The 26163-nt window shown below is 48.4% G+C and overlaps 1 protein-coding gene across 1 annotated transcript in view; it reads left to right on the forward strand.

Annotated features, from left to right (window-relative positions):
• LOC148162118 (uncharacterized) overlaps positions 1 to 26163 on the forward strand; it is a 97113-nt gene that overhangs the window by 51006 nt on the left and 19944 nt on the right. Inside the window, 1 exon segment of the mRNA XM_088020288.1 lies at positions 10891 to 11033. Within this exon segment, the coding sequence (XP_087876414.1) occupies positions 10891 to 11033 (143 nt within the window).

The raw sequence follows: 26163 nt of genomic DNA on the forward strand, positions 1-26163 counted from the left end.
TGTACAAATATCTCTTTGAGACCCTGTTTTTAAATCTTTTGAGTTATAACCAGAAGCAGAATTGCTGGATGATATGGTAATCCTATGTTTAATTTTTTGAGGAACCACCATGGTGTTGTCTACGGTAGTGGCACCATTTTACTTACCCATCAACAGTGCACAAGGGAACCAACTTTCTCTACACCCTCGTCAGCACTTGCTAATTTCTGTTTCTTTGATACCAGCCATCCTAATGGGTATGAAGTGATATTCATTATCGTTTGGATTAGCATTTCCTTTATGATTAGTAATGTTGAGCATCTCTGTATGTACTTATTGTCCATTGATATATTTTCTTGAGAGAAACATCTATTAACGTCTTTTGCCCATTTTTTAAAGGGGTTGTTTGTTTTTGTGTTATTGCAGGTGTAGTTTTTTTAATAGTCCATATTAGGTAATTCTAACTTCTCATGTCTTTGTGGATCTGTTTTTTCTTTTTTTATTTTTTCTGTGACTTCTTTTATTTCTTACTTGTGGTGTCTTACTTCTTTGCGTGTGCTAGACATTGTATTTGCAGAGTTATTTTGAGGGATAATTTGAGACCTAGGATGATTGTATCATTTTTGGGGAGCTTTTAACTTGTTACCTCTAGGGTTCTTCAGTCTTAAAGGAGCCATCTTAATTCTAAGGCCAACCTTAGATCAGTCTGTGGTTCTTGGGAGGGCTGGTTTGCTTTTCAGGACATCTTACCATTAGGGTTTAGATCTTTGTGGTTCTAACACAAGTTGAGGGCTGGTTTCTGAGAGTCCAATTCATGCTTTTACTCTGTGCCTCTAGCCCCCAATTTCTGGATTATTAAGGGTAATTTCAGCATCTCCCAAATGTTGGGACTTTGCACAGAAAATTTATTTCTCTTTAAAGTAGCAGCCCATTGTGGATGTTCCTCATCAGTGATCAGCTTTCCTCTGCATGATGATTTGGCTCTGGCTCCATATAGTTCTGGTTCTGCCATCCGCTAGGTTGGTAGCATCCTCTAGGGCCTGAACTTCCTTTGTCCAGCTGGCAGATGGGGAGTACAGCGTGGAGGAGACACACAGTTCTTACCCATGTTAGCCTGGACATGATATGTATCATAACTGTGTATATTCCACTGGTGAGATCTGGTCACATGGCCCCACCTAAATGCAAGTGTGAAATTGGCCAAGTGTAGTCAATGGCTGGCAGCTGTTTGGTGGACAGTCATTTTTGTCTCAGTCTTCTCCTTGGCCACGAAAATACCCATGCACATCCTACTTTTGTAACCATGATACACTCTCCCAGGGAGACAGTCAAGTCCAGATGTGACTCATGAGGTTTGGTGACTGAACTAACACACATATTACCTGCTGCTAACCCTGTACAGTAGTGGAGCTGAGCTGGAACAAGTGCAATTAAAACAACCTTCCATTTTGACAGGGAGGGAATAGAAGATAAATTAGTCCTTAGTCCAGAGCAAGAGTGACACCCCGTGAGCAAGTATTATGAAAGTGTCTGTCATGGGACACCTGGGTGGCTTTAGTCAGTTAAGCATCTGCTTTTGGCTCAGGTTGTGATCTCAGGGTCCTAGGAGTGAGCCCTGCGTCGGGCTCCCTGCTCAGCGGGAGTCTGCTTCTCCCTCTCCCTCTGCTCCTCCCTGCAGCTTGTGCTCTCTCTCTCTCTCTCTCTCTCTCTCTCGCTATCTCAAATAAATAAAATCTTAAAAAGAAAGAAAGGAAGAAAGGAAGAAAGGAAAGAAAGAAAGAAAGGAAGAAAGAAAGTGCTTGTCAGTGACTGGTAATCAAAGGCCACCAGGAACTCACCTTGAGCCTATGATGGGGCAGGTTGGGACCACACACCACGGGGAACCATGGGGCTTTGAGGTCAGACAGTGCTAGAAAGAACCTGTTACGGACTTTGGGTTTTGGTTGAGTGATTTGAGGGAAGGGCCAAGAAAGGTCAGTAAGTGGGAGCATTTTATGAGTATCTCAGTGACTCTTATCTAGGGAGGTTGGGCTAGAATGAGGATAATTGTGATTGGTAAGAAAGCAGCTGTCACTCACACTAGCCAAGAGAGGGCCATGCCTGGTGTTTTTCGGCTTGGACAACGTTCATGCTTTGTCTGTGTTCTAATGTGATGATGGCAAGGTCTTGTCATGATCCATCTTGGTCCCACTATGTTCTGTGTCAGATTCACTCACTTCCGCTCTGGGAGTGTGGCAGGTAGAACTTCTGGCTGTTGTGTCCTTGTATTTGTCCTCCACGGACACATCTGCTGGGGCCTTGGGGAGAATGTCTAACTTGGGGGTTGGGGGCTGCACAGTAATCATAGCTTGCTTTCTGCTTGTGGAAGTTTGGAGACCTGAGGTTTGACAGTCATTGACTTTATTTTAGGCTCAATTTTCTTTGGCAGTACAATTCCCCCCAAATTCTCTTCTGTGCTTCTGAGAGTTCCATGTGTTAATAACTAGATCCAGAGTTCTGTTCAAGTCTTGATCCTCCAGCCTATTTCATGTTTGTTTTCTTGTACCTGTGTCTCTTTCTACTTAGGGTTGTCTTGAAGGCATGGCTGTGGGTGGGAAAGAAGCCCTGTAATCTGATCTGTGTATACAGCTGAGTCCTCTCTTAATTGAGGAGTCTTTGTGGGCCTTTGATTTTCAGGACATTTTCCACGTTTTATCTTACACTTGGGGTGCAGAAAGGGTGGCTTTTCCCACTAAGTGACCCCATGTTTTTGGACTGTCTCTAGATGCTTTCCTGTCTCTCTCAAGTTGGCCAGTTTTTGCCTATGGTCATCTCTTTCTCCAATGTGACATTATGACATTATGTTACCCGTAAAGTGGGAAACAGTCACTCCAACTGCTGGCACCCTCTTTTTTCTTCTCCCTGAGCTGCGATCTGCTTTCAGGTGATCATAGGAAATGCTCTGCAATCCATGAAACAGGGCTTCTTTGTTACCAGCTGCCTGACAATGGTTTTTATTATGGTATCACCCCTCTTAAGAGAACCCATTTTGGTCTTAATTCATTTCTGTTGAAATATGTATTTAATGATAGAGAATTTAAAAGAGGAAGATTTCTGATCTAAACTCTTAGTTTGGGAATTATTTGACCCCTTTTCTATTTCTCTGTTTCTTGACCGCTTGGAAATAAAGCTGTACACTTTTGGCAGCTTTCTAGGCCGACATCCTCACAAGGGCATAGTGTGGTGGTCCATCTTTCCCATGTTTAACTGTATTCACGTTGGAAAATCAAGACTTTTCTGATTTCTTACAAGATGGAAAAATAGGACATTTCAATTTTGGGGGGAATAAGGTGGTATATAAATAAGGTAAATAAAATTGATGAAGGAATGATTTTGAATCCAAGTTGCAATGATGTGGAAGACTCACAAGGGCACCGCTCTTTGCCATGTGGTAGCTGGCACCCTGGGGCCCTCCTCTTGCTCTGAGTCTGTTTTTGCTTTGAAAGAAGGGGGATGTGAGGACCTGGCCTATATTTATTTTTCTTGGGGCCACTGTGGAAGTGAAATGAGATGATTGACATGCAGGCACATTTAATAGTAAAACTCTCTGGGTGGATAAGGCATTATTATTTCATTCTGAAGTACTTTGATGGGATTAATAATTTATGTAGCACACTAAGTTCATCCTTTGAGGCCAAGTGCTCCTAATATAACGTACCTAAGCCAACCTTGAAAATTTACAGCATTGCAGAGAGAAGAGGGTCAGTGAGCATGTTGCTGTGTGATTTTTACTGAGTTGGGTTTTTCCAGAGAGTTCTGAGCTCTTCATAATTATCCTTAAGTGATTAAGAAACAGTCCAAAGGTGCCATACTTCATAGAGAGTGCAGTTTATAGTTATCTGTAGTATGACACAGGTAATAATCATCCATAATACAATTAACTCTGAACAGCATGGGAGTTAGGGGCGCTGACTGACCTCCCTAGCAGTTGAAAATCTCTGTATAACTTTTGACTCCCCCAAAACTTAACTCCTAATAGCTCACTGGTGGCTGGAAGCCTGACCAATAACATTGCAGTCGATTTTTTTAAAAAGATTTTATTTATTTATTTGTCAGAGAGAGAGCACACAAGCAGGGAGAGGGGCAGAGGCAGAAGGAGAAGCAGGCTCCCTGCTGAACAAGGAGCCCAATATGGGACTCGATCCCAGGACACTGGGATCATGACCTGAGCCAAAGGCAGATACTTAACTGACTGAGCCACCCAGGCACTCCCAACATAGCAGTTGATTAACACATATTTTGTGTGTTATATGTATTATATGCTGCATTCTTACAGTAAGGTAATGTAGAAGAAAAAAATTATAAGATTAAGAAAATCATAAGGAAAAAGATCATAAAGAAGAGAAAATACATTTACAGTACTATATTGTATTTATAGAGAAAAATTATGTGTAAGTGGACCTGCGCAATTCAAATCCATGTTCAAGGAAAGGGTCAATAGTATTTAGTGTCCCAGACAGTTGTTTGAGTTTTCATGGAATTTTAAACATAGGATATTAAAAAAATAGGAGATTTTATAACAGAACTATGTTTCTTACCAATGTCTTTCATAACTCCTTTTGATTAAACTGTTGCTGCATTTTCTAGACTTTATTACCTCATTAATTACACAGATAATACTGAAGCAGATTGTTTTGCTAATTAAAAAATTGTTAATCTTGAGGTAGCCACACTTCTGTAGGTCCACTTAGGAATCTGAAAGTTTCGGTTTAATGGTCTTTTCAAATGCGGGTGTTAATCCATGTGGGTTAGCATGGAGGCTGATATTGAGAGAAGGTGTGTAAAGCTGCTTTTCATCTCAGGGCCTAGGAATGAGCGTCCATGTGAGCATCTGTGACCTTGTTTTGGCCACCTCCCTTCCCTACCTCCTGAAGCTCCCAAACCTGGGCTCCAGCCCCCATATGGCACTCCCCCTTTCCCCTGACACAGGTGGATCCCCAGGGGCCTCTTGCTCTTAGACACGTCCCACATGGCACCCATCATTTATTTCTCCTCCTCTGGACATGTATTTCTGGGCCAGCTTCTCCTAGGCCAACAGTGATGCCCTAGAGTTGGTAGAGTGTCCCTACTGCCTGGTGCTCTGTGCAGGGTCCCAAGAGATTCTCCCATGTTGACAACAGAGCATGGTTGAGGCGAGGCTCTATGCTTTACTGGATTTTGTGAGGCTAGCCTGGCTCTCAGGCCTCCCTTCCTTTAGGCTCAGAAGTAAGTGTGTGGGAGGAGTGGGATGTGGGGTCCGGTCAGTGGGCAGGCACTGTGGTGCCTCAGAATTCCCCCCACCTCCTCTCTGATGCTGGGGCTGAGGTGCTCGGTGGGGCCTGTCTGCCCAGTGTCAGATCGGATTCAGGTGGGCATACCCCCTCAGACAGGCCCCTGCTCTGCACTGTTCCTGCAGCACCCTCTAGACAGAACATCAGTTGGAATGTCCAGCTGTGAGGGAGTCACAGTCCCTGCTGAACAGAGGATTGAATTTTGCCCTGAAAGGGCAGGACTCTCTGATGAGTAGGCCTGGGGCTCTTGGTGATGAAGCCCCAGAATGGTCAGGCTCAGGGCCAGGTGTGGTAGATGCATTGCTTTGCCCCTGAAGGCCTGCCTGGGACTCCAGCTCAGGAATGTGTTATCCATGTAGCTCTGGAGCACTATGGGATGCCCCTGAGAGCTCTGTTCTGTGGGCCTTCGAGATGCTTGGAAGCCCTTTGAGGGGGTTGGTGAGGTCAAAACTGTTTTCATAAGGGTACTGAGCCATTATTTCCTTTCTCATTGTGTTGACATTTGAGCTGATGACACAAAGCATTAGAGGGTACAACTGCTGGCGCCTAAGCGCCATCGCGGCGGGACTGCAAACTCTGCCAATAGTCCTAGTGTCCTTTACTGCCGCCACTAGCTCTAAAAAGCCAGCGTCATTTAACACTGTCCTGAGATCATGACCTGAGCTGAAACCAAGAGTTGGACACTTAACTGATGCTTAACTACCCCACCTAGGCGCCCCTGAAATGCAGCTGATATTTGTATGTTGACTGTGTGGCCTGGTGCTTTGCTGAATTCATTTGTTAGGTCAATCTTCTTGTGGAATCTTCAGTGTTTTTTACATACAAGATCATATCTGCAAACAAGTAATTTTACTTATTCCTTCCCAATAACGTGGCTTTTATTTCTTTTTCTTTCATAATTGCTGTAGCTAGAACTTCCAGTACTATGTTCTAAGCTGAATAGACATAGTGAAAGTGGGCATCCTGACCAAAAAAAAGGTTTCAGTCTTTCACCATCTGGTATGGTGCTCACTGTGGGCTTCTCATGTATGGCTTGTATTATGTTGATGTAGCTTCCCCCCCCCGCTTTTGTTTTTAAGGTTTTATTTAAATTATTTGACAGAGCGAGCATAAGCAGGGGGAGGGGCAGTGGGAGAGGGAGCAGCAGGCTCCCCGCTGAGCAGGGAGCCCAATGTAGGACTCGATCCCAGGACCCTGGGATCATGACCTGAGCTGAAGGCAGGCGCTTAACCTACTGAGCCACCCAGGCATCCCTGCCTTCCACCTGTTCATCTGGTCTTTTTTAGCCTGGTTATAGCTTTCTTATGAATATTTTGACACAACCGCTACATGCTTAATTTGGGGTCTTATACACCTTTGCCATTCCTTTATTCTTAGACTACCAGAGACATTTCATTTTAAGGTGTATCAAATTGCATTTAATTAGTACTCTTATTTATGAACTACAGGAAGTGCTGGCCCTTTAATAGGAATATTTATCTCTTTCACGTATTGACACAAAATATTTGGCCTCACTCCTGCAGAAATATCTTTATGCTGTTGCTGTATGGTGTGTTTTACCTGTCAGTACACACACACACACACACACACACACACACACACACACCCCCTCTCTCGGCTCCAGCTGGCGCATAGTGTAGTTCATGTGGTCCCCCCACGTAAACACTGAAACAACTCTGAATGGTTGGGAAGGCTAAATTACCTGTTGCCATTCACCCTGATAATCTGAGCCTATGATTAATATTTGATTGTGGGGGATGTTGAGGAGCTGGGGCTGACATCACTCTGAACAGAAGGCGAAAAGGCGAGTCTCCCTGAAGACCGTCCTTACTGTGCCCCCGTCTCCCTAAGTGTGGCACGGAGCAAGGGTGTGTTCTCGGAGCCCTCCGGGGGGCCCCAGGTCCTGGCACACTCCCGGGCATCCCGCTGCCTCGTGTGCAGCTTCTGACTCTCCTTGTGGCTCTGGCATTTTTTGCTTCACTTGATCTGGAACCTCGATGCTCCGTTTATTTCTCCTATTTCATTTCCAATCTCTAATCTTCCCACACCCATTCAACAACTTAATAATGTGATGTAGAATTTGCATATGCCAATTTAAACTACTTTCATACCTTACCAGATTTTTTGTTTCTTAGGGCTGAAGGCTGTACGTTCTTTGTGTCTGTGTGTGTAGTTGATGCGGTTCAGGTGGACTCTCGGTGGATTTAGGTGTGTACCCACCTTTGTTCCACTTACGTGCCATCGGTCCCTTCCAAGCTCAGGAGGTTTGCTGACGACCCGCCTTCCCCTAGTGGTGCGCGACATGCTGCCCGCCCGGGTCCGTTCCATTTTAGCTCAGGGCTCATCTTTTCTATAAAACCTTCTCCCGACTGTTGAGACAGTGATATTCTGCTCCAGTAACATAATTCAGTAACCTGCTTTTATGCATGAGTGCCGATACCGACAGTGACCTTCCCTGTAGATGGCATTTTAGAGGTACTATGACAGGCTCAGAAAGATCAAGTGTGTCATTTGTCCAAGATCATAGAACTGGTAAATTTGGAAATTAAAAAATCAGTACAAGTCGTACCTAGCCTTAACCCTGTAAAATTCAGTTGGCCATGCCTCTTCCTGATGGAGCATAGAAAGGGTTCGGAGAATTGGGGAGGTTGAGTGGGCCAGAGTTGATTATTGAGATAAGGGAAATGAAAGGGAAAAGGAACCTGGAGTCCTTCGGCAGTTCTGGCTCAGGTGACAGGTGGTCCCAAGGAGTGTTTCCTCCTCCTTGAGAAAGAGTAGATTTCTCTGTTTTGTTTTGTCTGGCACCGGAAGACGAGGAAGGGGGAATGTTACCCTCCCTTGTATATATTCATGTAGAGGGGATCTGTGATGAGTCTGAGGTAGGATCGTCTGCAGGCAACAGAATACACTGGTCTCAAGCCCAGGACAGAGGTCCAGATTCCTAGAAGAGACTTGAATGTTCCCCTCCACGTGCCCAGCGTTGGGAGAGTGCAGCCAGTGAGGATCTTGGTGCCATCCCTTGCCATCCACGGTGTGTCAGGAAGAGGTGGATGGGGCGCCTGGATGGCTTCCTCAGTGGGCATCCGACTCTTTGTCTCAGCTCGGGTCTTGATTTTGGGGTCATGGGTTTAGACCCCACATTGGGCTCCGCACCCCAAAAAAGAGGTTAAAGATGTCCCAAAATGAAAAATTTGCGGGGAGATTCAGATAAAACGGTATCTGTGCCATTTCCCACAGATGACAATTTACAGGAAAAAGCTTTGATTACTTTTGATAGAACTTCTCATTAAAATGACTTTTCTTTTGCTCAGATTAAGATCTACACATACGCCTCAGTCAGGCAGGAGTGTGTGAGCCCTTTTGGGCGGCTGCGTTCCCTGGGGAGCGCTGCAGGCGCAGGGCCTGGCTCAGCCGGGAGCCCGAGTGCCGCCCAGCGCCACTGCACCGTCGTATCACAGGACAGTCTGAATGCAGCAGGCAGCGGGTGGGCTGAGTGGGGTCCTGGCCCCACCGTGGCACTGAGGGAAATAGGCCTCCTGTTTCTCCAGGGCTCGGGTTCCCTCCTCCGACATTTCCCGGTGGTGAGGTGAGGCCAGGTGGGACTGTTTGGTCAGGAAGGAGCCCCCAGGAGGCGCCTGCTCCCCGGTCAGCCTTGTGCTCGGCTGCGGCGCCCCTTCTTGACACTCCTGACGCTGCGCAGAGTCCAGGGGCTCCGTTTCGGTGTGTGTGACAGCGAGGGCCACCGTGGCCTTCTTGTTCACGTGACTGTCTAAAATGGCAGACAGCTTTTCCACTTCATTTGAAATGGATCTCTTGATCACAAAATCACAGTTGGTCAGTTAGCAATAAAATGAGCTTAAGAGAACTGGTATCCATTACCTTTTGATCTATCTCTGTAATTCTCAAAATGGTAGGCTTAATGTTTTCTTGTTCATAGGTCATGTTACTGTAAAGTACTTTACTAGACGTGCGGAGGTCTAAATTTTAAAATTCTATAAATTAGCACATTACTAAGTATAGTGATGATAATTATACTTACTCTGTCAACTTAGTGTTTGAGGTTTGAGCTTCTAGAGATTTTTAACATTAAAAAGCAAACTATACGAACATTTGACCAAAATATACAATGCGTGTAAACTCAAGCTTCTGCTTCCTGTGTGGTATTTCAGTCTTAGTTGAAGATACATTTTCTATGATAGTTTTCACCTGTAAAGTGAACTTGTGTTTTATTTTTCCTTGAAGATTATCCGCATTCTCTGTTCACTGGCCTTGAGGGTGTGTGCCGTCAGCCAAAAATAGTCCACTGACGTTTATTTGTGACTCAGTATTTCGTGAAATAACAAATTCTTACAGCTATGTGACAATAGCAGTGGTTTTATTAAGCCCTAACCGTTCATGATTTGAAGAGAGCACCGCAGATGAACCCAGAAGGTGCTCCTTGGGTTTCCACTCCGCCCCAAGCCCAGCAGCACCCTGTGAACTCTTGAAAACTTCCTGCCTGCCTGTGGAAGTCTGTGTACTTGTCAATTAAAACTCTTCTTTCTGACCCTCAGAGTTCTTAGGATTTTTAAGATGTGAGCTTTATGGACAAATAGCTCATTATGATTATTTTAATTTTCTTTAACTTACCTACAAATTGGACTCTCTCCACTGACTCTGAGTCCTCCACGTTGCTTCTCAAGGGTGCGTTTCTTAGTAGGTAGATCTGTATGAATTGCCGTGTTGGTCATAATGAGTGACTGTCAACAGCTTCCCTGCATTGTGTAGGTATATCACATACCACATCTGCTCTTTTCTTGACAAAATCCAATCAGGCACAGATTTTTTTCTAGAATTGGAAGCATATCTGAATGGTCTTGAGTCTGAATGTGAACGAGAGCAAAGCTGGTTGTGTGTGAAGTTGGGAGCAGAGTGAGCACGTCAGTAAGCCCCGCAGGGAGCTGAGTGCCGCTGGGGTCACAGAGGAGCCCTTCATCCGTTGCCCTGACTGTGAAACCCACACTCTGCACCATGGTCTGGCCCCTGCCACGTCTGATCCCACCTCCTGCCACTCTCCCCCGCTGTGCTTCTGCTCAGGCCACACCACCGCCCCAGTCCTCAGGGAGGTCCCTGCTCGGGAGCCTGGTATTGTGAGGGGCCTAGTCTTCCCAGGATGTGTTCGGTCCGGCATTCATCGTCCCAGGAGAGCATCCTGTTTGTTCTTGTAAAATGAGCGGATCAAGGTCATGATGCATTTTGAATATCTGTTCCGAGTGGGATGCTGCCTAAACCCCTTACACACGCACCATCTCTCCTTTGTGTCTGAGCGGGGGTACTTAACGCACATCCACCTTCTCCTCCCACATCTGCCTCCGCACGCCCCACTGGAGGACCAGGATGAGGAGCCTGTTTACTGTCGCCTACAAACATGATAAGGGGCCTCAAAAGGTTTGTTGGCTTAAGTGTCAACAAATTCATTTATTTTAAAGTCTGAAATACAGTATTACCTACTTAGTTCCCGTGAGGTTAAAGATAATACGCCTGTATGGAAAACGTGAGTTTGAACATATCGTGTAGGTTTGGACCCTGCTAACGATTGTAATGAACCGGTTTTGTTTGGCAGTTTGCGTGTGAACTTGGACATGGGCAAAGCCGCATATGGATGGAAGATCATGAAGGACGAGAGCATCCCCGGCACGGTTGTGCGGACCAGCACCATCCCAGAGGAGCTGGGGCGCCTGGTGTACTTGCTCACGGACAAAACAGGTACCGCTCCTGGTTCATGTTTGCCTTTGCGTGCTCGCCGGCGTCCAGGGCAGGGTGACGATGGTGTGCATGTGCCTGTGTGCGCTCACCGGCATCCAGTGCAGGGTGACCCTGGCGCGTCTGTGTGTGCATGCATGTGTGCGTGCGTGCATGTGTAGCGGCGTATTGAAGTCATTCAAATTTAGGATTTTCCAGACTCCGCTGAACACTGGCACACAACTAACCTTCACCTTTGAATAAACACAGTATCATTAGAATTAGCAAAATGTTAAATCCTTAGAGATTTAAATGACATGTTTATATATTTTTGATTCTCTGCTGCCATAGCGTTCTTTGTTTTATTAGTGCGGCTTCTGGAGAGGAAATACTGCTTGCCTGTTTATTACAGGATGATACTTGTGAGCTGTTGGAAGAATGTAACACGATGTGTGTGGGTTTGGTCTTTTGACAGTAATGTTCTCCTGAAGAGCCTTCCAAGTGACTATCCCACCCTCAGGTCCCTGCCCCAAATTTTATTTGCCCTTATTCCATCAAAGAATCCTTGTCAATCCTTAACATAATAAATAAAACATAAACTGAATCCAGTGAAAATCCTAGCAACAGGTGAAATCCCTTCCTGATTTCTTCATTCATAGTTTAAATTCCTGGTAACTCTTGGGGCGCCTGGTGGCTCAGTCCCTTGCCCATTGACTCTTGATCTCAGCTCCGGTCATGGTCTTAGGGTCGTGAGATCAAGCCCCGTGTTGGGCTCTGTGCTCAATGGGGGAATCTGCTTGAGATTCTCCCTCCCTCCGCCTCTCTCCTCAGTCACATATGCTCTCTCTTTAAAATAAATAAGTCTTAAAAAATATCTCATAGTAATTCTTAGTGAACTAGAACTAAGGATACTTGTATAATATGATAAAATGTGTCTCAAGTAAAATTCAACATTATTTTTAATAAAATACTAGAAAAAGCTTAGTCTGGAAAGAGAGAAATCTAACCGCCCTATTAACATGTTTCATTCTGGCCGTTGCAGTAAGACAAGAACTAGAAATAAGCTCTCTGCCTGAAAGATGGAGCAAATATTTGTAGATGAAATAATGAACCAAGGGAATCAACTGCTAAGAGTACGAACCAATGAAGTGTCAGGTCACAGGTCAGAATAATAAAGTAGCTCCCTGCGTGTCAAGTGGACGGAAGAGGGAAGGCCCCACTCGTGGTAGCGCAAGCACGTGTGAAACACGTGGGCATACCGACGTGAGGGGAGTGAAGGGCGTGTGTGAGGATGATCAGACCTTACAGAGAAACGTGAAGGAAGACGTAAACCAGTGAAGGGACAGACTGCAGTCTCCAGCGCAAGGTCCCCAGCGCGAAGATACGGGATTGCGTAGAGCCTGCCTTCACGATGAAGTGATAGGTTTACTGCAGTTCCAGTCAAAATCCAGTTGCCTGTGGCACGTGGTTTTGTTTTGTTTTTTAATTTAGAGTGGGTTTTTTTGTTTTTATTTAAGTAATCTCTATCCCCAGCGTGGGGCTCGAACCCACAACCCTGAGATCAGGCGTCACACACTCCACTGACTGAGCCAGCCGGGCACCCCAGCGGCATTTGGTTGTGGTCAGGGTTGGTCATTATGGCACGTCGGGGGCTGTCCCGTCAGGTGATGCTCGTAAGTCCGAAGAACTCCAAAGTAACGAGGAGCTCAGACTCAAGAAGGTAGGCAGCGAAAATGCCATCAGATTTCTCCCTTCCCATCCTCACTGAGCCGACAGGAAAAGATCCAGAGAATAAAGTGTGGGAGACACGCAGGCGTGCCTCCGCAGAGGTTGAGTTATTTCTGGGAGACAGGTGGGACTATTTTGATGGAGAAGCTGGAGTGAAGCAAACCCAAACTCAAAAAGATTCCTGAAGTGACCCCACAGAAGAGCGTCCTGGGGAATCTGTGAGTTTACAGCACACAGGTCTGTGGGGGGCGGCACGGGAGGCTGTCAGGCTGCCCACCGGCGGCAGGAAAAGCCCAGCTATGCTCAGCCCTGCACTCAGCAGCCTGGACCTTGTGCATAAATACAATCGGAAACCAGGAACAGCAGCATGCACTCGGAGTCCCGCACAAACAGGCACGCTGTGCCCCAAGTGCACAGATCTGTGCGTGTTCACAGAGAAGCCCAACGGAGCCCTGAGGCAAGGGTGCCGCATGACAGAAGGACTTAGTCACACCTGCAAATTCAGTGTCAGAATTAAACTACATTTCCACATACCAGCAACAGTGGGGGCACTTAATTCCAAAAAGGCCAATTAGAATAGCAGCAAAATGTATAAAGTAATTAGAAATAAATCCAAGCAGAACTTGTGTAAAGCCTGCATGGATATAAGTTTGAAGACCTGAGCAGGAGCTAAGCGAGAGGGTGGGCATCTCAGTGCCACACCCCGTGTGGAAAAGTCCGACCTGTCTGAGGCGCACACTGCCCCAGGACCTTGTCTGCACCATTGGTGGGAGCGTTACCTGGTGGCCACCGCTCTGTCCGAACGGACGAGCCCCGACAGCCTGCGCACCGCGATGCCCCTCTGGCTCCTGCTCCCCAAGGAGACACGTGCGCACGCGCAGCAGGAGACAAGCCCAGGGATGTCCATGGCATCATCTTGGACAACAAAACCAGACTGAACATAACAAAAGCGGTTATCAGTACAATGCATAAATTGTGGAGTGTTTGCAGTTGAATGCTAACTAGCAATGACGGTGTCACGGTTTAATGTTGAACCCAGAAAGGTCTGGGGCCTTCCCCTCTCGGAATTCTGTGCTCCCCTCCTGCCCTGTGTGTGAGGTGCGCGGCGTGCTTATCCGGGGAGCAGGTGCGGGCTGGGCTGTCCTGTCTGCAGCCCACCTGCTCTCGTGGCCACTGAAATCTGCATGTAACACAGCTAAGTGTGGTGCCTGTGATTTCACGTCGGTTCGCAAACGAGAAGCATGTGTCAGCACACAGTATGCTTGAGAGTGACTGGTTCTCTCTCCTCTTCCCGTGTCTCTGGATGTGTGATATCAGCAAGGGAAGAAGGATTTTGTGACATCATTTCTTCTTAAAATGCTAACTTTTTAGTATGCATTTTAAATGGTGATGGGGTCATCATTCTCCTTTGTTTCATCATAGCTCCTCCATTTGTCTTTGAATTCTGAGTTCCATCCAGGATAAGGAAGAGTGGTTTTGCCCAGAGTCATAAAGTAAAACCCCATTTTCCTCATGTCTCACTCTGCTGCTTTCACAAAGCAAAAATAAATAATCTGGGCTTCTGAGATTTAAAAAGAATTACAGAACATTATATAAAATATGTGAGTGAGAGAATCTTACACATTTCATTTTCCAAAAGGCCTTTTTGTTCCAGAAGTCACTGAAGGGACCCTCTGTCACCACTTCCTAGTGTTGGAGCCACATGGAGTTTTAAACATTTTTAGTGTTTTTAAAAATTTTTGGTCTTGAGCTTTTTCAGACCCTTTCTCCGTAATCGGAAGGTGAACGCCACCCACGGCACATCAGGCGAGCCACACGCTGTGCCAGCCCTGTGCCTGTCCTCGCCCTGGGGCCATGGGGCCGCGGGCACTTGCCCTTCACGGGTCCTCCTCCCTGAGGGCACTCAGGAGGGAGTGTTGCCTTGGCTGCTTCTAAAGGCCACACGGACCAAATCGCAGGAGAAGGACATTGAGGACGAGTTGTGTAATTGTCACCACACTGCCAGCACATAGTAGGACTAGTCTAGAAACCAGCTTCTCACACAGATGGAGGCCGCCGGCACACGGGGGTTGGGCCCTCACCTCTGGGCAGCGTGCGGCCTCCGGGGACCCCCAAGCCTCCGAGCAGAGCCATGCGTTGTCTGCCGGGAGGGCTGCATGGCTCGAACTTGCGCTCACCTGCCCTGCCGGGGGGTCCGGCGCAGCTGCGTATCTGTTGTTACTGGGAAGCGTCGTCCGGCAGGGACTGAAGTAACTGTGCTCTGTGTTGTAGTAGTCTCGTCGTGTGACTGATTCAGGTCCTCTGCAGTTGGCCGGGGCCCAGTGGTCACTATGGTGGGCTCCACCATCGCAGAGGGTCTGACGGGGGTGGTGGTTTGGCAGAGGGTAGAGAACTTGGGGTGTAAGACCGTATGCAGACATCATCTGCTTAATCGAATGAGCTGCTGTGTGAGGAGCCTTTCGCTGCTGACCTGCCCATAAGGCGGTCCTCGGTGTGATCGTGATCGGGCTTGTGCCTCATCAATACGCTTTCTGACAAGAAGCGTCCATCACGCGGCCTCTCGTTTGCCCCAGCAGAACAGAGAACGAAGTGTCCCGCAATTGCATTACAGTTTCCTTCTTGTGGACAAGAAAGCGGTGTGGTGTAATTAGGTTTGATTGGGGTGCACGTTTCCGGTAAGATCTGAAATGAATGATGTTGCCATAGTGACGCGTGTGGCCAGCAGTGCGTGAAACATGAAGCAGTTCATTCGACAAGAGCGGACATCTGTTAGCTGCCAGGGTGCAGAGCATGTTGACACTGCCCAGAAATGGTGGACGTGCCGTGATAAATGAGCAGACGGCGCTGGCATGCTAGGGCAGGTCGTCTGCACCGAGTCCGCTGGGGAGCCCCCATCTCTGCGCCGGCTGCTCCTGAGAGCGGTGCTGCGGAGGGCTCGGAAATCATAAAACTTCGCTCCGGCTGCAGCCTGTTAGAGCGAGCCGCGAATTCCTTTGTTGGGAATCTTTATGCTCCTGTATGACAGAGCATTCCCAAACCACGCCCTGAGACAGGTCATTTAGGATGCGCACCGTGTCGATAGCACCCGTTACCTGGCTTGGCCGTGCGGTTTGCACCCGGCTCGTGTCAGCTCCCAAGGCCGCATCCTCTGCAGCGGGAAGCGCCGTGTCCACAGTGGCAGGGGCAGCGGACCATGGCGTGCGTGCCTCGCCGGGGAGACCTGGCGCTGGGGGTTATGTCCCGTAAGCCAGGGGCCCTGTAAGCTGGGGCCAGGCACAGGCTCTCTGGCCTGCAGATGACAGCTGGGGCCTCTGGCGCCAACACACCTGCAGGGTCTGGCACTGTGCATGACCGGAGCGCGCACTTGTGTGTGTGCTGGGCTGTTCACCCCAGGTGAGGCACTTGATGCAGGCAGTGGTTGAACAGAGGCCTATTGTACTGGGAACCGCGGTCTTCTGAGAAAGCCTCATTTACAGCAAATACAGATTAACAAAGAATATGGCCACAGTCTGCAGGGTATTAGAAGTTGTGTTTCCATCCCTCATTGCTTCGTGGTAAAGTCTGAGTAGCTTTGTGTTGATCTCACGTGATCATTGCTCACGGCCTGGATCCTGCGCTGGAAGTCCATGGGGTTGGGTGGGTGGCCTGTCCCCAGTGTGCCGCGGGCAGACTTTCCTTTGTTTCTGTGTGGTTGCCACGCCCTGGCTGTCCCACGCACGAGCTGCGGTGTGGCCGTGCCACCCGCCAAACACTGGGTCAGAACACTTTGCAGCTGCGTCTCCAGCAACGTGTCCTCTGCCTGCCTGTGAATCGTCTCCGTCGCTGCCCTGAGACGTGTGCCTGCAGGACTTTGTCCTTAGAAATTGAGTTCCCCTCTACCTGCTTTGCTGCTCGTCCTCCAGAGCCCTCTGCCTTATTAAGGAGCTACAGCATTTTCCTTCTTCAGGAATCACAAAACACGCCTTTTGTCCAAAGACATTTTCCGTCCCTGGCGCTCTCCTAACGGCCAGGTCGCGGGGAAGCCTTCTGGTGGCGTCTGCCCATCCCTATCATGAAGCTTCAGACTTGGGACATACTAACAGTTGAATTAAGATGACAAAAATTGTATGACCTATCAATTGATTGAAATCATGAAAATTGTTTAAGATTTGAAAAGCGGTTTTGCATTACTGACTCTTTTAGTAACTGGCTTAACCTTAGACGCCCCTGCTGTACAAGAGGGTGTAGAAAGTCTCAAACTCGCCCTGACTTTCCTGCTCAGCGTTTTACAGGGTCTGCTGTGAAATAGAAACATCATTGAAAGTTAAAAAGATCCTTCCAGGATTCACCTTAGTATGTTAGAAGATACGCGCCCCTACATAAAGGAGCGTCTGCATCCATAACCCAGTCTCTCACCCAGCGAGATGCAGATGCATTCATCCAAATGGCAAAATAACTGAGCCAAAAATTTCATCGTTTATTTGATGAAATGATAGTCATTTGTTTGAATATGTCTGTTATAACCTCCATAAAACGTGATTTATCAGCAACTAGGACGAGGGTACCAGATGCAGCGTTTGACTCGGACGGCAGGCCACTGGGGCAGGTCGCGCCAGCGTTGGGCACAACCACCGTGTGCTGTCAGTGCGGTCCGAGCTCCCTCACAAGGCCACCTGGTGCACAGCAGCAACCCCCTTGCTTCCCTGCCCTCGCTCAGCCCTCGGTGACCCCTGGTCGACCGTATGCCTCAGCCGGTCTGCCTGTGCTGGACTTCTCCCAGGAGTGGAAGCTCACACCGTGTGGCCTTCTGTGTCTGGCTTCATTTGCTCAGCAGACACTTTCCAGGTTCACCCGCACTGTCGCGTGTCTCAGTACCTGACTGCTTTCTATTGCAGGCGATACTCCGTCGTGTGGATAGACCACATTTCATTTCCATCTCAGTTGAGGGACATTAGTGTAGGTTTTCCTGTTTCTGTTTGGAAGAATGCTGCTATGAGCAAGGTTCTAGCCAGGGCGGGTAGGCAAGAAGAGAAAGGCATCCATGCTATAAAGGGGAGTGAAGCTAGTTGTGTGTGACATGGTCTTCAAACAGAAAATCATAAGGAGGGGTGCCTGGGTGACTCAGTCGTTAAATGTCTGCCTTTGGCTCAGGTCATGGTCCCGGGGTCCTGGGATCAAGCCCCTGCTCCCCAGGAAGCCTGCTTCTCCCTCTCCCACTCCCCCTGCTTGTGTTACCTCTCTCACTGTGTCTCTCTCTGTCAAATAAATAAAATCTTTAAAAAAAGAAAATCATAAGGAATCCCCTAAAATCTGTTAGAAGCAATAAATGAATTTAGTAAGGTTTGAGATACAAGATGAATATACAAAAATGAATTGTATTTCTATACGCTAGCAACGAACTATCCAAAAATAGAATTAAGAACACAATTCTGTTTATGATGGCATCAAAAAAATGAAATCAGTATTTTATAGTGTTAAGATGGCAATAGGATTCCCCAAATTGATTTACAGATTCTACACGATTCCTCTCAACATCCCAGCTGCCTTCTTTGGAGAAATTGACAAGCTGATCCTAGAATTCCTGTGGAAATGCAGGGAGGGTGGGCGCCCAGAGTGGTGTAAACAATCTTGGGACAAGAGCAAATGGAAGGACTCCACAGTTCCTCATCCCAGAGCCTGCCACCAGGCTGCAGGGATCAAGACAGGATGGTGCTGGTGTGAGGACAGACCTTGAGATCGAGGGGGTGGCATCCACAGTCCGGACATCAGTCCCTAGCTGGACACTCAGACGACTTCCAATAAGGCTGCCAGGACGGTGTGCCGGGAGGAACTAAAGCCTGACGCTGCCGGTCGACTGGATTCCAGCACGGGTGCCGCCATCCTCACTGGGGAGGACCAGCCCCTTCAACTGACAGGCAGGGAGAGCAGGACGTCCACATACAGAAGAATGAAGGGGGACCCCTACCTCACACCACACACAAAAACTAGCTCCAGATGGATCACAGACCTACATTGAAGACCTAAAATGATCATTTTTTTAAACTGCTGAGTTTTCAGAAACTACTCTAAACTTGTCTTTTGTTTCATTCTCTTTGGCTCCATGAAGCACCAGAATAAAGAACTTCTAGGTATCTATCTTAATAGAAAGCTTTATAGGGCACCTGGGTGGCTCAGTTGGTTAAGCGACTGCCTTCAGCTCAGGTCATGATCCTGGAGTCCCGGGATCGAGTCCCACATCGGGCTCCCTGCTCAGCGGGGAGTCTGCTTCTCCCTCTGACCTTCCTTCCTCTCGTGCTCTCTCTCTACCATTCGCTCTCAATAAATAAATAAATAAATAAATAATCTTTATAAAAAAATAAAATAAAAATCTTTATAAACATAACCCAAAAAATAAAAAATAAATGTAAACAAAGCCCAAAAGAAGAAAGAAATAGTTTAAATCTGGATATGTTATCTTTTAATTATTTTAAACTAAATTTTTAAATGCAACAGTGTATTTACTATTTTAGTATGTGCTTGTATGTGTCTATGGGAACTCTGTGGCCTCCCATAATTTCAAGGGGTCTTTGTGCATTACTCTAGAGAGTTCTCCAAACGGCAGCAGGAAGCAAACGTAACTGCGTAGTTGGAGTTTTCATCTCAGAACTTAAAATGCTATCACCAGGCTGACTGAGGACAGTGAGCTAAAGCAGTGTATTAAGGTAGCAGTCACTCGGGGCACCTGGGTGGCTCAGTTGGTTAAGCGACTGCCTTCGGCTCAGGTCATGATCCTGGAGTCCTGGGATCGAGTCCCGCATCGGGCTCCCTGCTCAGCGAGGAGCCTGCTTCTCCCTCTAACCCTCCCCCCTCTCATGTACTCTCTCTCTCTCATTCTTGCTCTCTCAAATAAATAAATCTTTAAAAATAAATAAATAAAAAATAAAATAAAATAGCAGTCACTCTACAGCTCCAGATTTGCTGTCTAGAAACAGTCTGTGATCGGAGCAGTAATCATGATGTGCCTTTGGTTTTGGAAAATACTTGCTGTCCACATGGAGTATTGCATTTGGGAATGCCAGAATGCTCGTCTTCAGTAGTCTCGGGAGCAAGATGCTCTGAGTAAACCATCTACCATGTGACTCAGAGAGATGCCACCCTCAAGCTGTGGTGGGTTAATGGGCATAGGACCTGATCGTTGGCACAGGAAGAGGCGGGCGGATGTGCCTCTGACAGAGGGGCTCTGCCTCTGCACAGAGTGTCTGCAGAGCCCAGAGGCCCATCAGCACCCAAGTCCAGACCGTAGGGAACACACTGGAGCAAGTTCATTTACAAGGAAGAACGAGAGAGCAGAGAAGACTGTGGCCTTGGGCTCAGGAGGCTTCACCTGGACCCACACTCAAGCAAACAGTGTAGAAACACAACGGGAACCAGGCCTGGCCTTGGTATTTGATGCTGAGGAGCTCCTGCTGTTTGTTGCTGTGATAACATGGGGGTTACATTTATTGTAGCAGCCCCTTCTGTTGTTAATAGCTGACACGCTCAGGCAGGAAGTGGCAGGTCCCAGGAGCGTGGCCCTGAGGTGGTCCTTGCTGATGTGAGGCCTCCATTCGCCACTTTACATGATGCCATTCTGTCCGCTTTGGGGTACGTTGGACATTTCCCTTAAGAAACGCAGACGGGTTGGGACAGAAAACACATTGCCGGAAGTCAGTTCCTGGCACTTCTTGTTCTCACATTTGTAGTTGAAATTTCTTGCATGTTCTGCTTTATCCCCGCAGTCGGTACACCTGTGTACACGCATGTGCACATGCACACGTACGCACACACAGCACTGTGAGAGCGATGCTCCAGCACGCGCCCCGAGGGTGTCCCGGGTGCGTTTGCACACAGTCGGGCGTCTGGCCATAAGACATTCTAAGTCAGCGTTGTTCTCCTGAGGTCAGCTCCCATACTAGAGCAGCATACGTGTGCCGGCGCCTGGTTGTCCTCGGGACCTCCCGGCGGGACCAGCTCCTCGTCAGCCCCTCCAGGGAAGCCGCATGAGCATGGAAGTCTGTAGACCTTCCTCTCCACAAACCCGCCCAGGTTCCCCTTGCTTCTCTCCGGCCCACCGAGGCAGAGGTGCAGAGGGGCTCACACCTGAGGGCAGGATGAGGTACGTGTCTGAAGAACCGTCAGCCGCACCTCCCACACACAACCCCGTCGTGTCTCAGGTGCGCTTCCCGCCGCAGCGCGGCTTCCTGCTCGCACTCCGAGGCTGCCTCGTGGCGTTGACCGCCAGCCGTTAATAACTCCGTGCGTGGCTCCAAAAACCAGTTCAGGGGGACACGTGGTTTTTCTCTAAACATATTGTCATCTGCTTTTAAAAATATTCGCGTATTCCTAAATCCGTGTTAAGTACCACAAGTAACAATAGTCTGCAAAGTCAGGAAATTAAAAAAAGAAAAAAAAAACAGTTTTTCCAACAGATCCAGTTTTCAGGACAGGAGGGTATTACGTAACAAAGCGTCTTCTGCTTTTTTGTTCAGTGCTTTCCAGCCTTGGGCTCTAGCTAGAAAACTTTTTCATCTGGTTGAGAAACAGTAATGTAATTGTTTCCGTTTCTGTCCTTTGGTGTCAGCATCCTGTATCTTTCTGCCAAACCTCCCCTTCCTCTTTATTTATTCATTTATAATTAAAATCAGTTAGCATATAACATTAGTTTCAGAAGTACAGGTCAGTGATCTGTCAGTCTCATATTACACCCAGTGCACGTTACATCACGTGCCCTCCTTACTGCCCATCACCCAGTTACCCCATCCCCCACTTACCCGTCTCCCCTCCAGCAACCCTCAACTTGTTTCCTAGAGGTAAGAGGTTTGTCTTATGGTTTGTCTCCCTCTCTGGTTTCATCTTGTTTGATTTTTTTCCCTCTCTTCCCCTATGATTCTCTGCCTTGTTTCTTAAGTTCCTCGTTTCAGTGAGATCATATGATAACTGTCTTTCTCTGATTGACTTATTTCGCTCAGTATAATGCCCTCTAGTTCCAACCACATTGATGTAAATGTTCAGTATTCATCCTTTCTGATGGCTGAGTCATATTCCATTGTGTATATGGACCACGTCTTCTTTATCCATTCGTCTGTCGATGGACATTTGGGCTCTGTCTACAGTTTGGCTATTGTGGACATTGCTGCTATAAACATTGAGGGTCAGGTGCCCCTTCTTTTCACTACATCTGTATCTTTGGGGTAAATACCCCAAAGTATTTGGGGTATTTAGTAATTGGGTAAATACCCAATTGCTGGGTTGTAAGGTAGCTCTATTTTCAACATCTTGAACCTCCATACTGTTTTCCAGAGTGACTGCCCCAGCTTTGCATTCTCACCAACAGTGTAGGAGGGTTCCCCTTTCTCCACATCCTTGCCAACATTTGGGACGTTAAAATATGTGATATTACACTTAGCTTAATGAAGGACGAGATGTAGCTAAATCAGGTGCTTAGGCATATTTTGCCTTGATAAAACTAAACTGTCATTCAATCATTATACTTAGTACTATATTTAATTCCATGAACCTTAGAATTACTTCCTAATCTTGCCGTTGGGAAGCAGAGGTTGATGACCTGACAGAGTCAGCACGTGCATGAAGAGCAGAGGCATCCCCAGTGTCAGGTGCCCGAGCTTACAGACGCCAGAGGCCATGCGTGCTGCCGTGCTCCACGTATCAATGTCTCCTCCGGCGTGAGGAGGAGGTCTCCTGCAGTACTGCTTTAGGAGAATCTTTGGTGCTGGAGAGGCCAGTGTGACCCCGGGTCCTGGAGAAGACGCAGGAGAACGCAGTCCGACCTGTGCCCTCTGCGCACGTCCTGTTCATTCCTGTGTCTTCGGTGAAGTGTCGTAGCAGGTTTCTTCCAGTGGCTGGTTGTCTGCTGCGTGCGGTACTGATGCAGCCAAGGGGTCTGGGTTTCTTTGTCATACTTTTTACTTCGATGCACTTTTGTATTCCTTACGTCGTGCGGACTGTGAACTCGTGGTAAGCGTGTGTTCGCCCCCGCCTTTGTTCACATGCTGTCTGGGTTTGTGAGTTGGGCGTGCCCACACCCTCTCCCAGACAGGCTGGCTGTGACTTGGGACGGCTCGCTCACGCTGGGTCATGGGGACGTGCTTGTTGGACAGCAGTATCATGTCACTGCCTTGGCAATGGAGGCAATCGTGTGTTTCAATTCCTTTTTCCATGATGAGTGGAGAGTGTGGGAGGAGGACACGCTGATACCAAGCGTGAAATAAACATAGTTCTCATACACACGGTACAGTTGAGGTGATCATGGAAGTGCGTTTGAAAGGGAGCGAGGTCAAGCAGCCATCACTGAGCTTTGTCTCTTCGGTGTCTTGGCCCTGATCCAGTTGACAGCATACTCAATGGTGAAGGGAAAGAATCAACGTGAGGGGGACCGATTGCTGGAAGCGTGGTGTCTTAACACCGAGGCACAGGAGTGTGGGGTTTACGTTCCTCTTAATTCTCTGAAGCTGATCCTTCCTTTTCCCACACTCCAGATATTGCGTGGAACCACCATTGCCTTGTGTAGAGACCAGCTCTCTCCCCGGGCACTCTGGTCCAGGTGATAAGGGGCTGTGACTTGGGTATCAGGATTTAAAATCTCCCAGGTGGTGAGTGGGCAGCAGTGCTCAGGGTCTGCTGGGATGCACACAGTCAGACACAGAGCCACTGCCCAGCCTGAACGCAGCATCCCCACCCTGTTGATCTGAGGCCGTGGAGCAGGAGACCTAATCTCATGGGCACCTTGGAGGTCCTACCCACTCTGCTGCCTTGATGTAAAATACATGCAATCTTCAAAGAAAAACTATTCATTTAAAACCAAAATGTTTTATTATAACAGTGTGTAGTCTCAAGACTTCTTAAGAACGTGAGCATTTGCAAGGTATATATGGATAGGGGCACCTGGGTGGCTCAGTTGGTTAAGCGACTGCCTTCGGCTCGGGTCATGATCGTGGAGTCCCGGGATCGAGTCCCGCATCGGGCTCCCTGCTCGGCGAGGGGACTGCTTCTCCCTCTGACCCTCCCCACTCTCCTGTACTCTCTCTCTCTCTCATTCTCACTCTCTCAAAATAAATAAGTAAATCTTTTTTAAAAAAAAGGTATATATGGATAGTAGAATTTACATAAGGAGACCAGTATAAATGTAAATTTATCACTAGGTAAGTAAATGTGTAACTGTCAAATCTTAACATAATTTAGGGCGAGTGCCTCTGAACAGTTCTGTGATTCTGAGCTGATGCCAGTCGACGGCCTTGCTGAGCACCCAATGTGGGCGGAAGGCATCCTGGTCAGTATAACGTGTGGGTCACTGGCATGGCCCTATATGTAAATTCAAACTGTACTCTCCGAAATCTCATCTTTAAGAATCTACCCCACATAAATAATGGTTTTGTAGCTGCATTTTTTGGTGATAACAAAAAATTTTAAACCATCTGAGTATCCGTGTTTGGGAGGAAGATCCAGCAGAACCTTGTGTACCATACTGGGTTTATGGTATACCCCCTAAAAATAACGTGGAATACCCCTGTGTGTAGTCATGTGAAAAAATAGTTTATAAATGCATACTTGTCTCTACCAGTGGAAAAGTTGGAAGAGGTTATATACCTAAACTAGGTGATCCCAGGGTGTGAGAAGGTACAACAAGTATTTACAACTTTTAATATAAATGAAGGCCTCCAATTCCAGAACGATGGAGTGGATGTTCTTCTCCCTGTCTGTCCTGCTGAGCACACCGTGCACCTGACGTGCTACGTGCAGCGCACACAAGAAGACTGTGAGCGGGGAGGGAGGAAGGCAGGCTCGCCCCATCAGGAGGACCAGCAGTCAGTTCCCTGGTGTTCCGCTTCATGCCCAGACTGGGGCCTGGAGAAGCCAGCGATGCAGAAATGCCAGTGGGCACAGACAGGCTGAGAAGAGCTGCTCTCTGTGACCGAAGGAGCAGCCTGGCAAGACAGGAACACTCACGCTTCCATTCCAGCCGTTGGAGAAAGCACAGCACACGTGGCCCTGTGATGATGTGACGGACGGAGGAGTCACCACGGCGGTGGCCATCCCATGGCCACATGTAAGTGTGTCCAGTCAGCGCATGGTGCAGCAGCAGCTTGCACAGTGTTCCCTGTCCATTTGTGCTCAGCAAAGGCCCCACCCTCTGTCTCCGAAGACCAAGTGGGGACCCTAGACTTCCAACCTCTCCTGGCTGTCCAGATGACCCAGCTCCCAGGCCAGCATGGAGTCCAAGAAGGCTAAGGGTCGGACTTTCATGTCTGCTGGGCGGGCAGCCTGGACGGCCATTGTCACAAACAGAATCAGCGCGGTGAAGAACTGATGGGTTGTGCCAGACTAGGGGTGGGCGAGGGCATGGATGTGGCCACGGATGCAGGCGAGGACCATGTTGGTGCAGATGGGACGCCTCTGCATCTTGATGGCCATGCTGGCCGTGCAGATCCACACATGACGGTGACGTGAAGCTGATATGCTGCGCGGTGCCGGGCACTGGTCTGATCCTGCGCCACTCAACACAGGGACGGCCAGTGGGGTGCCAGGCGGGGGATGCGGGCAGCCCCCTGTGCCGCTGTGGAATCCAGAATTGCTGCAGGAGAAGTCAGAAGAGAGGCCAGCAGCCCTTACTCAGGAGGCTGGCGGACACGAGAAAGGCCTGTGGTAGGCATGCCACCCAGGGGGAGGAATCACACATTTCCTTGTGAGGTAGCAGTTTTTTCTTTAAACTAGAGTTGTTTCTTATGAAATGCATATGTTTCTTATTTTTTCCTATCATTTCATTGAGATTCCTGGTAGTTGCTATTTTCTAAACTGGAGAGCTCTAATTCTGTAATCGTCTAGCATTTCAGGGGCCTGGCAGGTCCCAGCAGCCGTGAAGTGCACTGCCCAGCTGACATTTCATGTAGACGGTGGACATTGCTGGTTGTGTTTGAGGGAGGGAGGAGAATGAAGGGTCCTTATTCTAGGAAGGCGGCACCAGTCAGGAGGTCAGAAGCCATTCCCGAGTCTCGCAAGTCGGGATGAGCGGTGAGGGCCCCAGAGTACATGTAGCCGCGGCAGAGCCCCCGCACCACACCTGTGCGGCTGGTGTGAGGAGGTCTGAGGGTTGGCAGAAAGGACGGAGGATGATGAGGGCGGCGTGTGGGGCAGCTCCGTCACCCGCCTCCGCCTGCGTGCCTGTGGACCCCCTCGCCAGCCTCAGCCGGTGTTTCACGGTGAGGGGGTGGGCGGCAGGGGGGCGGCAGTGCCCGCAGTCAGGCGCTCAGGGGGCGCTCCGGCAGGGGCGGGTGCTGCTGGTCAGGGGGCGTGCGGGCCAGGTGGCGGAAGGGGAGGCCAAGGCTGTGCGTCCACAGGGTAGAACAACCATCCTAGAGGAAGAGTGGGTGGAGCTGGGCACCATGAGATCTGGGAATGGTGACACCTTAGACCC

The sequence above is a fragment of the Eumetopias jubatus genome, unplaced genomic scaffold (genome assembly GCF_037043125.1).
Source record: "Eumetopias jubatus isolate StellerSeaLion01/CBP00866 unplaced genomic scaffold, mEumJub1_p1.0 scaffold_20, whole genome shotgun sequence".
Taxonomy (NCBI): domain Eukaryota; kingdom Metazoa; phylum Chordata; class Mammalia; order Carnivora; family Otariidae; genus Eumetopias; species Eumetopias jubatus.